The 15908-nt window shown below is 34.1% G+C and overlaps 1 protein-coding gene across 1 annotated transcript in view; it reads left to right on the top strand.

Moving 5' to 3' along the window:
* Nucleotides 1–15908, top strand: part of LOC104124841 (protein diaphanous homolog 3-like) — a gene marked incomplete at its 5' end in the record, with an annotated part of 133877 nt that overhangs the window by 74302 nt on the left and 43667 nt on the right. The window contains 2 exons of the mRNA XM_009637216.1: nt 409–504; nt 911–970. Of these exons, the coding sequence (XP_009635511.1) occupies nt 409–504; nt 911–970 (156 nt within the window). The remainder of the gene's footprint in view (nt 1–408; nt 505–910; nt 971–15908) is intronic.

Raw genomic sequence — 15908 nt, 5'->3', positions numbered from 1 at the left:
TTTTATAAAAATAACTGAAATGATCTCTTGTCTAACATAGCAAATCATTTAAGGGACAGCTCTTGAAAGCTGACATGAAACTGATTATTTGCAGTTGCAAAAGGGTACTGAAATGCAAATATGAATGAAATGACATTTCACTTAAAACTATACTTGACTCTCAGTATAGAGAAAGAGGAATGTGAAATGAATGGAATAAAAGATAGCCTAGTTCAATGTATAGAAAACCAAACCTGGTGTGATTAATTGCAAGAGAGCAATTTGTCAATGTTAAAACTCTAAGCTAAGTTTGAAATAAATAGTTTTAATAATACCATTAATATCTTTTATTGTTGTTGTTTATTTTTATTATTAATTATGCTTTGATATTGCTATGGTAACCTAGAGGGTTCCTTCTCTCCTTTACAGAAGGTGAGGAGACTGGAGTGATGGATAGCCTGTTGGAGGCCTTGCAGTCAGGTGCAGCTTTTCGAGACCGAAGGAAAAGGACACCAAAGTCTAAAGGTGAATATTCTGGTTTACATTTTATTTTCCAGGGAAAGTTAAAAGCATTATGCGTCCAGTGCTCTAGAAATGAAATGCTATCAGGTTTAATTCTTGCAATGACAGTTTCAGGGATGTTCAGGCTATTTTGCTGATGTCAGTAGCACTTTGGAGATTAATGTACTGAATTTAGCATAGCCTGATTATTATGACAAGACTCTGCGATACAGCCACATGTACTTTAACTTTTTAGCATTTATAGTTGAATGGGGAAGAGAAATTCATCTTGCCCCATAAATGAATAAAATAATTTCACTGGTATATAGAAATATCTAACTTCTAAATAATTCTGCTTAGTAATGTTATTACAATACTCCAGTAACTTTCAAAGATGTATTTTATTTCTATTGTTCCCTTGCTTTTCCAGACATACCACAAAATCTCAGTCCAACCACACAGAGGCCTGTGCTGAAAGCTTGTAACCATGGTAATAAACCATATTCATGATTTGCATGTTCTTCTTAGCTTACGTAGTTGATTTGTGCTTTCAAAAGACTGCTGTGATTTTTTTTTTTTTCCGTTTTCTACATTAGTGGAATACTGAAACCATACTGGAACCTTGCTTTTTAAGATTCATCTGAATATTACATCCCAAAGCTATATTAATTGATCACTTTGCAAAGCTGTTCTATCTTTTGTGGGCTTTTTATTTATTTAAAATTTGGTTATTACTTTAAATGTAGTAGTGTTATAACTCTTAAGAACAATTATGCAAGGATGTTTTAATAGATTATGGAACTATAACAGAAAGTAGAGATTGCAGAATATCTTAAATGTTAAGTGTTTATGATACCAAAACAGAGAACTTTTTGCATTCATTTCTGGTTTCCTGTGTCTTGGTTTTCTTGATACTGGAGCTGGAGTGGTTTAAGCTATTGTTTACCAGTATAATCAAAAGGGATGTTGTATCAGCAAAATAATAGTAAATTAATCAGTTACTTCATGGCAAAATATTTCTCTAAATTTCAAGCGTGAATCTTATACATATATTTATTCATAAACTCCTGAATTATCTCAATGAAATCAGTAGGACTTACTCAAGTAAGTTGAAAGGTTAAAAGTTGAAAAGTTAAAATGAGGGGGTATGTGCTTTTTAGCTTTGTTTGTTAGACAATCTACAGAATTAGCTGTGTTTTAATCAAGCTTGAGGACTCCAGAGTGACTGTTTTCAGTAGCTCATAACTAGTCATCTCAGGAAAAAGTTTATATATAGAGTACCTCCATTAAAGAAAAAAAAGAATCTCCTTTCTTAGTTTTGTAAGCAGAATGCATTATCCTTTGATATTTAAATGCACTGCAGAGTTTGTAAAGCAGACACCATCAAATTGATGATACTAATTATACCTAATGTTTAAGTGTTTATTTCTTAAGTGTCTATAGCAAAAAAAAAAAAAAAACCAACATACAAAATTTGGCATTATTAAACATAAAATTAAAGAAAATAGAGCTGGAAGGACAGTTGAAAGATAATTAATTCACTTAAAGGAATTGGCTCGAAGAAGAATCAAGTATATTTGACACGTGCTTGTCTAGCACATAACATATTGATAATTGAATAATGACTGCGGAGCACAACTGAATTTGTCCTATAGGTGTTTCTGCTTGTAAGAACAATTATGTTGAATGTTACTGCTTTTCAGCCCATTCTATCTATCTAGATGTCTGTGACAGACAGTGTAAGTTTCCAGTTTTCAAACTGTTGGACAAACATCAGGGCCATGTTTTATGTTTCAGGTTAAAGACAAAACACCAGAAACAAACAAATAAAAAAAAACACCAAGATTTTAATTCCACAAAATCTTAGTCTAACCTGAGGGACTGATTTGTACATCAGATGAATATAAGTTGGTACTGAAGTTTAAAGTTCAGACATATAATTTGGAGAGAAAAGTAAAAGTAAACTCTTGGATTTTTTGTTGTTTTTACTAAAGTCAGTTTTTCTATAGAGCATTTTGAGACAGTCTGATTCTAAGACATTTTATGAATTCAGCTTTTCTTTCACCTGTCTTGTTAGCTCAAGAACAGGATAATACAACTCTAAGCTTGCTTTTAAGGAATTCATTAGTATGTTTTTGATTTGTTGACACTTGTCACAATATCTACATGTCGCATCTTTCTACCTTGAACCAAACAGAGCACTAAACTTGGTGTAGATGATGTTGAGTTCACTTATCAAAACCTTTTTGGCTTTTTGATAAAAGTATATGGTCATTGGTTGCTCCAAGTTCATCTTTGAAGTGAACTTTTTTTTTTTTTTTTCCCTACTCAAAGTCTGTGTAGGTTCAGTTGAGAATTTGCTTTTAATAATTTATTTTGTTATTGGGAAATCAAATATTGTGTAGGTTGCATACTATCTAGAATGAATACTAGACCCTGAGTATCAAAGTTTATTTTCAGATCGTAACCACCTCACTGAAGTTAATGATATGGTCAGTCAAAGCAAGATTTATAATGATAAAGTTTCTTTAATTTTCTATTTCTGAGTTCAACAATGTATAATGTAGGGGTTTTTCAGTATTATCCTCTACATAACTTTTTCATGCACTTTATATCTAATATAGATACATATACAATAATCTATTCTTTCTATGTATATGTGTATCATAAGTGATGAATACTGTATATAATGGTTTATTACATATATGCTGTATAAGCAAGAAGTCTGTGATTTCAGCTTACTTCAGAAAAAATGTGATATGTCGTTAGACAGAAACACTAACTTGGCCTTTCATTGCTTTGCTGTTCTTCCCCACCTAACATTTCAAATGGTTGCTAAATTTTGTATCATGGCACAAAAGCCACTGACTTACTCTAAGCTTAAAATATGTGGAGACCTCATGCAGCAATTCCAGTATTTTCCTGCTTTGCTTCTGTACTGGTTTTGACTGTTTGGGTTAACTGGTAACCAGTTTGGTTACTGCTTCTTTTGATGAAACTAACAGATTCACTTATAGTAGATATACTTTATTAATACACACTGCAGATCGATACATAGGATGAACTTCTTCGACTCATCACACAGTCAAAAAGAGTTACAAGCCGTGACTTGAAGTGTCTATCCTCGAAATCATTCAGAGTGTAACAATCTCTGTTGGTCAGATGCCATCAAGTTCTAGCTAATCTCTTCTGTTTCAGAACAAAACCAAACAAATCGATAAAAACTGGTTTAGTCTTTATGATTACAGACATTTCTCTAAAAAAGTGGAATAGAAATCACACCTCAGCATAGATGGGAGCTAGAAGGTAGTGGCTCCATGTTTCAAATATGAAGGCAAGGGAGAGAAATGCAACCAGAATGCACACTTTCTTCCATAGCTGTAATATAAATGGAAGCAGGAAGTAAATCTCTTTCACCATTGCCATTGTCATCCTCAGTATGATACTGCTCAAGGTACCAAACTGTCGCTTGCTCGTGAGGCTGAGCCAAGCCCCTATAAAACAAAGTAATACAGAGGAGCAAGCCAACACTACTCAGCTCTAGAACTGAGAACTGAAATTGTTTCTTTTAACTAAACAGACTGCTTAAGAAAAAAAAAAAAGGAGGAATAGTAAATTTAGTGGAATGCTAGCCATTGCTTGGCCATTTTTCTCTTCATGATCTGCTGACCTCCCCAGAAAGCTCTGGTAGTGTTCAGCTGATTTTTCTGATTAAAGAGGAGTACTGGGTCTCATGCTGCATCCCAGGATAGCCTCTTGGGTGTGTTATTTTATTTTCAGTCCTACTGCATTCTTCTCTTATTGAACAGATTGCCTCTTTCTAACATGTTATGCGTTTTTTGTCAAGTTTAAACCTACTCTATTTCTGTGATCAGAATTACCAGTCGTATTTTTTCTGCTTGTGACAAGGCCCATCAAGACAGATAATTTCTTGCTGAGGAAAAGCCTCGTTGCATAACTAAGAAATAACATACATTTGGAATTGCTAGATCTTGGAAATGTTCTAACACCTTAAGAATACTAATCATTTTCACTACATTTTTGTTGACATAGATGTGATTACCATATTTATTTCCTTTGTTTCCATTCATGGTGCTTTGCATTTTTAAATTAACAACTGAATTACGTATATGTTCCAAACTACCTGTTAATGTTACAGTTTGCTTTAACTGCAAAGAGGCATAAAGTGCAGTAAATATTGTGCTATGTGCTTTTGCTGTAATTCCCGTCTGGAGCATGGTATGACACCAGTAGAATATTAGTGTAGTTTTAGCGTTGTACTTCGGTAAGGTTTTGATTCAGTAGCATCTAATAGGGGAGCTTTTTTATATTATTTAGGGAGCAGAAGAAAGCACTTAATTTTCAATGATCAGGATTTTGCGCATTAGAAGATCGTTTCAAGCAGCTAATAGCTATGGCTGATCTGAGTTTATCAGTTATTTACAACAACAATCAAGGCATATTTGCAGCTTGCACATTTATTTGAAGCTAGTTAAGTTCAAATACACATTGCAGTATATCCAAGGCAGCACAGAGCCCATAGCAGCACAAAAAGCTGCACTTTTCATGAAGTTTTTGGTCAGGCTTTGCAGCCTGCATCAAGTTCTCTGCTGCTATGGCTACGCATTTATTTGCAGTAGCATTAGCCAAGGTAGTGTTATCAGACATGCATGAATACAAATTTGAGATGGAGGTTTGATTGCGGGTATATATACCTCAAATGCAGCAGAAAGTGTTTTTCTTTACAAGTAGATTGTATTCAAAATGCTGTTGAGTAAAGAAAAGCTATAATAAAATGGAAGTAAAAAAAAATACAGATTGTCGTCTGTGACTGCGAAGGTTGAAAGAAATCTTTCTATTGCAATCAGTAATTGGGTTGTGGACTACAATTCCAAAGGTAACAGTCAGGTCTTGTTTCTATACTCAAATCAAAATTCCGTGGTAAGAAATAGTCGTAATTACTATAACTGTTCAATAAATCTATAAACAATAGCATAATGTTCACGTCACATTTAGTCTGAAGCATTTTAAACACATCTGTTAAATAAAATCTTGGTCGAGTAATGTCATTCTGGTCCCAATTAAGCAGAAGAAAATCCTTTTTTCATGTTCATTGGGGTTTTTTTATGTCTTATTCATAATAGAACTGTCATCTGAGGTTCATATTAGTGTCTCTGCTGCCTGATTTTTGACAATCATAGCTGACAACGAGCTTGGGCTCATCTTAACTCTAGAAACTGACAGTGCAGCCACTTAGAGGTCACTATTTTATTTCATCATTGCTGTATATGACAGGAAACTATGAATGACATTTCGTCCTAATTTTTCCTTATTTTCTTATAAGTCTGTGTATGTTGTTGTCTTTTCCACAACTGTAGGAAGTGAACATTAGGAAGTATCTAACACTGGAAAAACAATGAAATCTGTGAAGATAACATTTTAATAACTTTTTACCCAGTACACGCTACTAGTAAAGTTGTGTTCTTGAGCACTACCAATTCTTCATGTTAGATACTGTTTTGAGGGCACTAATGCATGTTAACCTATTCTTCTTTCTGTATGTGATCTAAAACCAGGAGTGTTTGTACCGCTGCTGGAGAAAATTTTTGTAAGGCTTTGTGAAGTTTTACTGAATAGACAAGTTTCCTCAGCAGAAGACTTGGAATATCTGTAGGCACTGTTATGAAATGAAAACATTTAATAGGATTTCTATTAAAAAAAACCAAAAATGTAGTTCTGAGTTTTTCCCATTTTAAGACCAAAGCTTCACTTGAATATTGACTTCATAGGCCAAGCAAAATTGCTGCTTATTCTAATAGAAATAATTCCCCTGAAAGCATCTGCATTGTTTATAATAGGTTTTTTCCTAGAACAGACAGCAGAGTTCAAAGAAACTGTGACCGTAAGAGTCAATTTTGCATGTGTGGAAAAAAAATATCCGGACAAGGAAGTGAATTTACTCATTGTTATTTGTTTGTTTAGAACTATTTCTGCATTGCCATAGTTGCATACACATACAGTCTGTCACAGAGCTGGCCCTGAAGAATTTACATTCCAAAATGTCTAGGAATAAGATTAATTTTGATGAGAAGTTTTTAGGATCTTTTTCTAGTGAACTCCCTCTTGTAATTCAGTGTTGGAGTTGAGAAAGTATTTGAGTCATGAGGGATGACAGTCAGTAAGAAGAGTTTTGGATAAAAAATGACAAATCTTGATTATCTTTTTTCCCAGAGCCTTTCCAACGAATTTTTTTAAATCAACCTTTATAATAAAGAGTGACATAGAGAGGTATAAAACACTCATGTAATTATTTATTTTTTTATTTTAAAATGCCAGATCCCGCAAAATGGATGCAATCTCTGTTAAGAAGGGAAAAGGTTACTTCAAATTAGTAGCAAATGTATATTAGTACTGTGAAAATATTGGTATAGACAGAAAGAAGTAAGTTTTGTTAACTTATTAGTATAAGCCAACTACACACTGTCAACCTTGGCACTACCTGTATTTAGAAGAGGAATTGTAATCCTACAAAAAATGTCTGTGTCTCTTTTATTACTCCTCTTATAAAGTTTTGTGAGGTTTCCCTTATCAACTCCCATGAGTAAGGTGGCATGCATATCCTCCATTCCATGTCTTATCATAAAGAATTATATGTTAACATAATATAGACAAGAAAGAGAACTAAAGCTTTTTAAGAGTAAAAATTTTAGGTGCCACCTCGAGACAAGGTGGACCTTATAATGGGGCTTACTCTCCAGAGGTTTGACATCTTCATTCCTAAAGTGAGACCCTTAGGAGATGTCAATTTAGACACTCAGAAGAGCTAATTGCTTTTTCAAATATCTTTCCAGTGTTCATTGGTACTAGTTGAATGGGACCACTTCTCTTAAGGGAGGCAAGGACATTTTCTGCAAGATAAGAACTGTGGCAAAGAGGTGACATTTGAAGGCAGTGACACTATATATTCCATAATTGCACGTACAGTAAATGTCAGCTTCATAATCCTCTACCTAGATGACCAGATTTCCAAAAGCTACAGCAAGCAAGTTATATATTCAAAGAAGTCTTCTGAATATGCATCAGTGGACAATCTTAAATCTGTGAAGGGAGCTGTAGATTACCAACAATTTACCCATATTTGTATTTCATTGTTTAGCCGTGCAGAACTTCCCACTCAAAGACAATTACTGAGTTGATCTGTATAGCAAAGAGGTTCTGTCACTTCTCAGCATACTTTTCAAGCCTCTTCCATATTTGTTAAACAAGATTTTAGGTATAAATTTACCAGACTCCTTCACTTCTAGTTAAAAACAAGTAGATCACACTCCTGCCTCTTTCTTCAAAGGCTTTAAGAACTCTGATCCAAACAGAGTAAGTGATGTATGTATTGACTGAATAACAGTCATAATGCTCTTTATATTGTTTTATGTGTGTGTGTATGTATATATATATATTCTTAAAGGGGTTATCTTTAAAAAAAAAAACAAACAAAAACAAAACCAACAAACCTTACATATTGGGTAGAGAAATTTTGTTAGCTAGACATTAGAAATGAGTTTTCTCTGGTTAAAAGACTCCACTGGGGATGAAATCTGAGATGGAAACAGTGTATCAGCCCTGACCTGAGTCTGTTTTGTGACTCAAATGATGTCTGGTTGATGCAACATTGTTTAGTCAGCAATTCAAAAGATGTAGAGAAAGCACAAAACATTACTCATTAAATTTTTTAAGCATGCTTCTTAATTCATCTTTCTTTGCCATTTAAGTGATGTGTTCCCTTAATGTTCTGGGTATTTTTTCCTCCTTTGGGGGAATTTAGTTTCAGGTTTTTTTCCTAAGTGGTTGTTGCAACAGAGTAAAAATGTACAGTGTAAAAGAAATACTGGAGTTATGTTTCTGCCTGATTTTTTTCACTATAAGCTAATGCTCTGCAAAGGTACAAATAAAGGACATTAAATAGATGCAAGGAAAACAAGAGTATCCTGCAGCTTCTTCCCTTTGTTGGGGTAGGAACACTTGGAAACTTTACTTTCAAGTTTTGGAGTACTCTAAAGGGAAATTGGCCTTTAAGTTGAACCAGAACTGGTGGTTGGGTCTGTAAGTTGCTTGATAAATGCAGTATCATCTTTGTTTCATCCCAAAAATAGATGAGTCTTGTGTAGTTCCATCATACATGCCTAAGGCAAAAATACATCAATCACGCAGCAAAATAATCAGAAGCCTCAAGAGTCTTTTGCTTGGTGGCTTAAACTAGGAGATCATGAGTAGTAAGGAAGGAAATATAGGGGGCAAATGCAGCTTTCACATGAATGGCAGAAGGAAAGATGATAGCCAGACTTACACTCAATGATCTGGAGTAGCGTGAGGTAGTTGGATTATAACTCCTCTTTTCTTATGTTGAAGTAGCTTACAAATCCAAGATGAGAAGCTATAGTTGAAGTCATTTCAGGAAGGAATATTTGGGCTAATATGGGGCTAATCAAGAATCTATTCACTTTGAAACGTACACTGTAAAGTAGTTTGACCCTTGTTCTTGGAATGGTAATGTTTTTTCTAAAAAAAAACCTTTTAAAGCAAGAGCGTTTTAACAAAACAGAAAAATTACTTGAAGTCCATGCTATTTCCTAGCAGGTTTTACCTCCTCAAGATTTGCAAAAAACAAGATTGTTAATATATGCTCTTTCTTTCTTTGAAAGACTTTAACAATGCCTTGTTAGTAGCACAGTCTTTCTGTTACAACATTTTGTCATGATATCTTAAAAAGAAAACATTTTTATAATGTTGAGGGGTTTTTTTTATTTTATCAGGGTAAAGAGTTTTTCTTATGCTTTATTGTCTCATGATGTTTATCTAACTCCATATAGAGGAATCAAAGAAAAGCTGTTATCTGACCCTACAAGTTTGACCATATTTGTCTTAGGTTTTCAAAAACCTAAAAACTAGGGGTTGGAAAACTAAGAGTGAATTTCTTCTACATCGTAATCAAACTTGCAGTTGTTGATTTCTCTCTCCTTGTGGCATAGCAAAATGATAAAATAAGAAATTGAAAAGATAACATCAAGAATACCTAGTGTCATAAACAGGGAAATGGAAAGAAATCTCAGCAGATTTTCAGCATAGGCAAATAATTATTCCAGATTTTTTTCTTATTATCTGTTTTCATAGGCTTTAAGCCTGTTTCTTTGTATTTGAAAAGAGATGAGTGTACACAGTATGTTACAGTACAGTGCACATACAGATACTTGAATTAGCTCTGATCAGACTACTTTGTCTACTTGAAGCAGGATAGATTTTAGGCCAGGAACAAATTTGGGTATCACAACCCAGTTTGAGGGTTTCAAAACAAATTTGGGTATTTGTATACAGCACCTAATCAAGCTATGTAGTTTCAGGCGATGTGTCCAAGAATTTTAACAAGCCTTGAACCATAGAAAAGTAGGATACATTGCCATAATGAACAATCTTTTCATAGGTGTCTGTTCTATTTCTAAAATCTGAATTAACTCATTTCATATGTTATATATTTTTATATCTAGGATCACTTTGTCACTTGGGCTCTTCCCTGCCGTTTGGGAACCTATACTAGCTAGAAAGACAGCATTTTCTGATAATCACTTTTCACAAATAGAAAGAGGGAAACCATTTTAAATAACCTGAAAACAGGATATGCTTCCTGTTTTGCTTGATTTACTGACAGTTTGTTTTATTTAAAATATGAGATTAATTTCTACTTCACAAAAAATGAATTGTAATAGTGGGAAATGGAGGAGATTGTATTAATATTATAGATATTTGTTGCATGGAATGGAATGAAATCACCGCTGTTTTGGTATAAACATCTTGGCTAAAATAGCTTGATGGAACCACAGGTAAACTGTTTGTTGGCACATGCCTGCCTAATGCAGCACAAGTTGAGAGGCTGATATGTTCATGGTTAGAGCTTCCAGGTCATGGTAGGCATTTTATTTCAGTCACTGGATTTTTCTGGCAGGAATCGTCATCAGCCTTCCCCATTCAGTATGAATATTTGATTCACTAGACTCAGTAAAATTTTTATTTATAGTGAAACTGTGTGAGCAGAGGGGATAATGAACAGAAAGGAACTTTCCAGGAATATGGAAAACATGGTTTAAATCTGAGGGAACCTCAGTAAAACCTGAGGGAATAATGGAATCGGATGAACCAGGGTTAAATGCAGCTGAGTGAGATTTTTCATTACCCAGGTTGACTTTGGCACCTAAATTTTACTGGTCTTTTAGTTTGGTAACAGCAAAAAAATTTAATATCAGAATTGTGTACCTTAACTGAGAAGCAGTGGTCCGAGGTACTACAGATGTGTTAGCCAGAGAAATAAGTGTTCAAGGTGGAGACTGATGGGCTACATTGATCTTCCAATTGTTTTCTCTAGCCACTGGAGAAGGGAACAGAATATATATTCTATTAATACATAAATGCTTCTATTGCTTTTATAGCTTTGTATAAGGTTGGGGGGTTGTTTGGCTTTTACTGTAGTCATAATTACATTTGGTGATTTTTTTTCTTTATGTTTCGTTAGTTTCAAAAGTAGAAATTCCTCCTCAAATACTTCAATACCTTGCCAAAATTTCTTTCTCTTCCCATAAGAACTGTCTCTTGAGAAATTTGTCTGAGGGCCTATTCTTATTTCAGTGGGTGCATTTTATTGCTGTCATTACCAAAGAAGGGAGACTTTAATATTCTCTTTCTTCCTACATTCTAAAATGTAAATATTTTCACTGATCCATCTTTTCCATGAGAAAGTAAACTTTATGATGTCTAATCTTTCACTCCACCATCATTAACTCAAGAACTGAGCAAGTCAGTTTAATGATTCCAAATCTGCTGATAACCCCTATGAACACCATGCCAAATCAGGCTGATGGAGGAGCTTGGGGAGGCTCTGTTAAATTTTGGTGTTTAAAAAATTAGATATGATGAGATGAAATGAGAGCTACATCAAAATAAATGCTAGAAGCTGGTAGAGTGTGCTATCCTTTCTTTTGGTCCTAAACCATTCTGGGAGGGAGAGGGGTTGTTGGCTTTTCCTTTGGGTTGTTTGGGTTTTTTCCCAGTTTACATTGTTTGGTTCTCAAGCTGAGATCTACAGGGTCTGCTTTACAGAAGTGCCAAACGTTTACAACTGCAGTGAAAACAGTAGGATCAAAGCACTAAACACATGAAGTGCTTCATAATGTTAATTACTCTGGGATATCAGGTATTAAGCTTTTTTAGCTGATCTCCCAAAATTAATTTATGTATTTAATCTCCTGAAGAGATAAAATACCTGATAAATATAGATATACAATTTAGGGAGCTTAGGCTCCTTATACTGCCTTACAGAGAGGGACAAACCATTTTACACAGGAGTTAGCTTATGTAAATTGTTAATAGTCAATGAGTTCAGGCCTCTAATGTAAAGTGCTTGAGGCTGAGAGACCTGAAGAGGTTTCTCCATGTTTTAATTCTCTATCTATAATAAAGTTAATAAAACATGGCACAGCACACTCAGTAGTGAAGATAAAGCAATAGCTTGAACAGCTGCTCTTTAGGTTGGTATAAAATGTCCTAGGCAATAAATGATACAAGTTCTTGTGAGAAGGCAAAAAAAAAAGTAATTCTCTTACAGTGCATATATCTATAAACATTTGCATTAAATTTGGCTAGCCAACTTTCTCGTGCTTCCAAATTCTAGTACTTTGATACTCAGGTGTTTCCCTTTACTGTAGATTGTGTTTGTGTAATTTATATTATACTGCTAGCTGCACTGATAGTATTTTTGAGTGTTCTAATGTTTCATTAGACTATCTGGATTAAAAGTAAATGAATCAGTACTGTGGCTTTAAGTTATGTAGCCTTCCTGGTATGCAAGATAAATTCATATGCGTGACTAGTTGCAAACTCTGTTCTGGCTATTCGGCACAGAATAAAAAGTACTTTGTTATCAGGTAATCCTTAGTTTTATAATTGTACTGTAGATGGTAGTCTTCCCCTTTCCCATAGAAATATAAAATCATTTTAATTCTGTGTGATTCATCATCAGGCAACTACTCAAAAAAGTAACGTTCTTAAATGCTCTCAAATGTCCAGTAGCAAAAATAAATGAAGGGCAGAGTGCATTAAGGGATTTCCAGTTGTGTCTCAGAGGGCAGAGAAAACTGCTGTGATAGAGCTCCTGGGATAGCTCCTACTCTTGCTGCCTTTAGCAATAGTTTCCTGACTAATCAGTCTCCAAGCTTACCCCGGTGCTTTAACTCTGTTCTTTCTCTGTTGCCAGCCGCTGACTGAAAACAAGACACAGCCAATTACTCTCTGCTGAGTTTACCCAGTGTCTGTTTATCCACCTAACAGCAGTTGCTCCGAGATCATTCTATTGAAAACTTGTTATATAGTGAGATCTATTAAAAAATACTGGGTTTGTTTCAGTGGGTCCAAAAAGATATGAATCCTAAGGTCTAAGGTTAGATATTATATTATTTGGAATAGTTGCTTCCTATGGGATGGAAAACAAAACATGCTGAAGTGGAATTATTTTCTTCCTTTTCCATGTTTGAGTTAATTTTAAAAAGATCAGTCTTCATTATTAAAAGTTAAAAAATAAACTGTTCATGACTGTCTCTTTAATTGAGGATACTACCAGCTATATCCTAATTTCTTAGTTTGGGGTCTGGTCTTCTTTCATAGATCTGTATTTTTTTTTTTTTTTTTTTTTTTTTCTTCCTTTCAAATTATTTCCAAAGCCATATGAGTGATACCTAATGATAGTTTTTCCTGTTCCCAACCACATCTTGTCGCTTCCTTATTCTAAGCCCATCTTTCTTACCCATCTATCAGTGCTATAGTACATTAGAACATTCAACAGTACCACTTAACTGTAGTATATAAAACATTTTACTCCCACTTCAGTCTATAACTGCAGATTTAGCCTAATAAAAAGGGCATTTTTGACCTGTACCAATAAACTTTAAAATGCACTGTGGCCTAAATGAGAATATTACTTATTATAGAAATCTACACTCACATTAGTCATAAAGCTTTGGTGAAATTGTGCATGTTGAAAGAACTAAGCAACCAGAAAGGCTACAAAGGGATCTCCAGCTAATCACTTCTGGGAAAGCTACAGTAACACAAAATACTGTATACTTTTGATTGTTCTTTTTCTAATAACTGAAAGTATAAAGGGATGCTTTGAAAAATTATGTTTTATCTTGGTTAAGAGAAAGCCAAATGAGAGGCAGGTCGGAAATAACTTAATGTACTGTCCAAACTTCACAAAATATTTTTGAATTAAATAGCCATACTGTTTATGTCCTTTTAAAGATCCAGGGGAGAGGTAGCATGGCAAGGTTCAAACATTGTACACTCAGATCTCCCATCCAAAACTGTATGTCACTCAGAATCTGGATTTGCTCAGAAATTGCTCTAAGATGCACCTTCAGAACTGCTAGCTCTGGTATGCACTGTACAATCCAACAAGGTGTTTTCTTAATCTATCCTTCTACAGTGCTAGTACCTGAGTAGCTGCAGGGTATTTTCTCCTATACTTAGCACTTCTCTGCTTTTAATTTAGCCAGTTAAAAAAAAAAAAAAAAAAAAGAGGAGTTTCTTCGTATTTTTAGTTTGCAAATCTTTATTCCCTTAGCCTGCATTGACATAGTGAAAGTTGTTTAAATGTTTGCAATAAGTAATATATTTCTGCAAGTGATAAGAAAACTTATTTGGTAAAGAACACTTTTTAACGAGAATACTAACTGCATTTTATATGGAAATAAAGTTTGACTAAAATTAATCTTCCAAGGTCTAGTTTTGTCGAAGCTAAACTGAACAAGTTAAGAAGAACAATAGGAAAATATGAGAAATCAGAAAGCTCTTTTTAAGCTGCCAATGTGTATGTTAGTAAAGGGCACACTCCACTGCCTTATGCTCTTGGCTTCAGTTGCAGATTTCAACCTTAATTTTTTTTTTTTTTTTTTTTTAGTTATTAATGTGGAATTTTATTTTCATCAAATTGTCCACCTTCAAAAACCAAACTGATTGCAGTAAAATGTTATAATCTGTAGTTTTCTTGGAATATGATGAGCATTGTAGTGAAGTCCACTTGAGGAGGGTACTTTATATTCAGAAAACAGTGCAGTATTGCTGCCCTAAACAAGAGTTTCAGATTTTGGAGCTAATGGTGTACTGGCAAGAAATAGAAAAAATAAAAAAAAAATATTGCTCTTGAATTGTTTCATTCCGTTGAAGCTCAGGGCTTCTCTGTAGTATCAACTTAAAGTATCATAATTGGTATTTCAAGTCTTTTTAACATGTTCTTTGGTGTATCAAAGAAATTAAAGTTGAGCTTTGAACCTATGCCATTTTCAGTACATGTTGAAATCCTTCCTCCTCCTTTTAATGAAAGTAACATCTATTTTAACACATTTTACCCATCACTTTTGAGGAGTTTCTTATCTTTGAGGTATATGAGCTGAGTAGTGTGGTGTTGGATTTAATATTACTTCTTATACTTGTATTGAAGTGAACAAATTCACCCAAAGAAAGTTGAAATATCTTTCAGTTTACTCAATAAATCAGTGCAAGCTTATTTAGTCAGCCTAAGAATAGAACTTATATCAGTTAAACTTTCCACTGGGATTTATGACTGGAGTGCATATAATATCTCATTACTGATCAATGCACGAGAGATGTTCTGTTGTAATTTGTATTCATGGGAAGTATCTGTACTAGTTTTCATTTTATATTTTTTGTAAATAAAATACCATTAATTATTAACCAAAAATTGAGTGAACCTTGAAACTCACCGGATCACAGTGCAACAATCAAACATAAGCAGTGATTTTTCCAGGATACTCTTTATTTCAAAGTTAGGTTTCCAAATAGTATTACTTATTCCTTTCTTGTAATGAATTACATTTTCAGCAGTTTAAAGAAACAAGAAATCTGATGATCTAACCAATATTATTTGCCAAACTAAATTAAAGCTTAAAGCAAGTAAATAAGACTATCTTGTTGCTGCTTTGGAAGACAATACATAAATTATCCAAGTGCCATCACCAGCACTTATCATAAAACTTGGCGTGTTTTTTATCAAAATCAGAGTTTACCTAACAGTTTGATTTCTAATGCAATAGAAATAATATAAGTAGAACTTGGGGCAGAGGGACTATTAGTTTAAAGCAAAGGTGTTTATAGTTTTTTGCTTGCTTGTTTTTACAAATTCATCGGTTTGTGCCCATTTCTTTCCGACTTTTGAATATGAAAGGAAATAGGGAAATAAATTATTCTACAGGAACAGTGGTGCTAAGAAATGAGGTTGTGTTTTTTTCTTTTGATAGTCACTTTTTTTAACATACACTGGTAATAGCCCTTCTCTACATGTTAGAGAGAGAAAAGAAAGCACTTATTTTGCAGAA

The sequence above is a fragment of the Egretta garzetta genome, unplaced genomic scaffold (genome assembly GCF_000687185.1).
Source record: "Egretta garzetta isolate BGI_Z169 unplaced genomic scaffold, ASM68718v1 scaffold104, whole genome shotgun sequence".
Lineage (NCBI taxonomy): Eukaryota > Metazoa > Chordata > Aves > Pelecaniformes > Ardeidae > Egretta > Egretta garzetta.
Note: the sequence above shows the minus strand (reverse complement) of the source record. Positions and strands in the feature narration are given on the sequence as shown.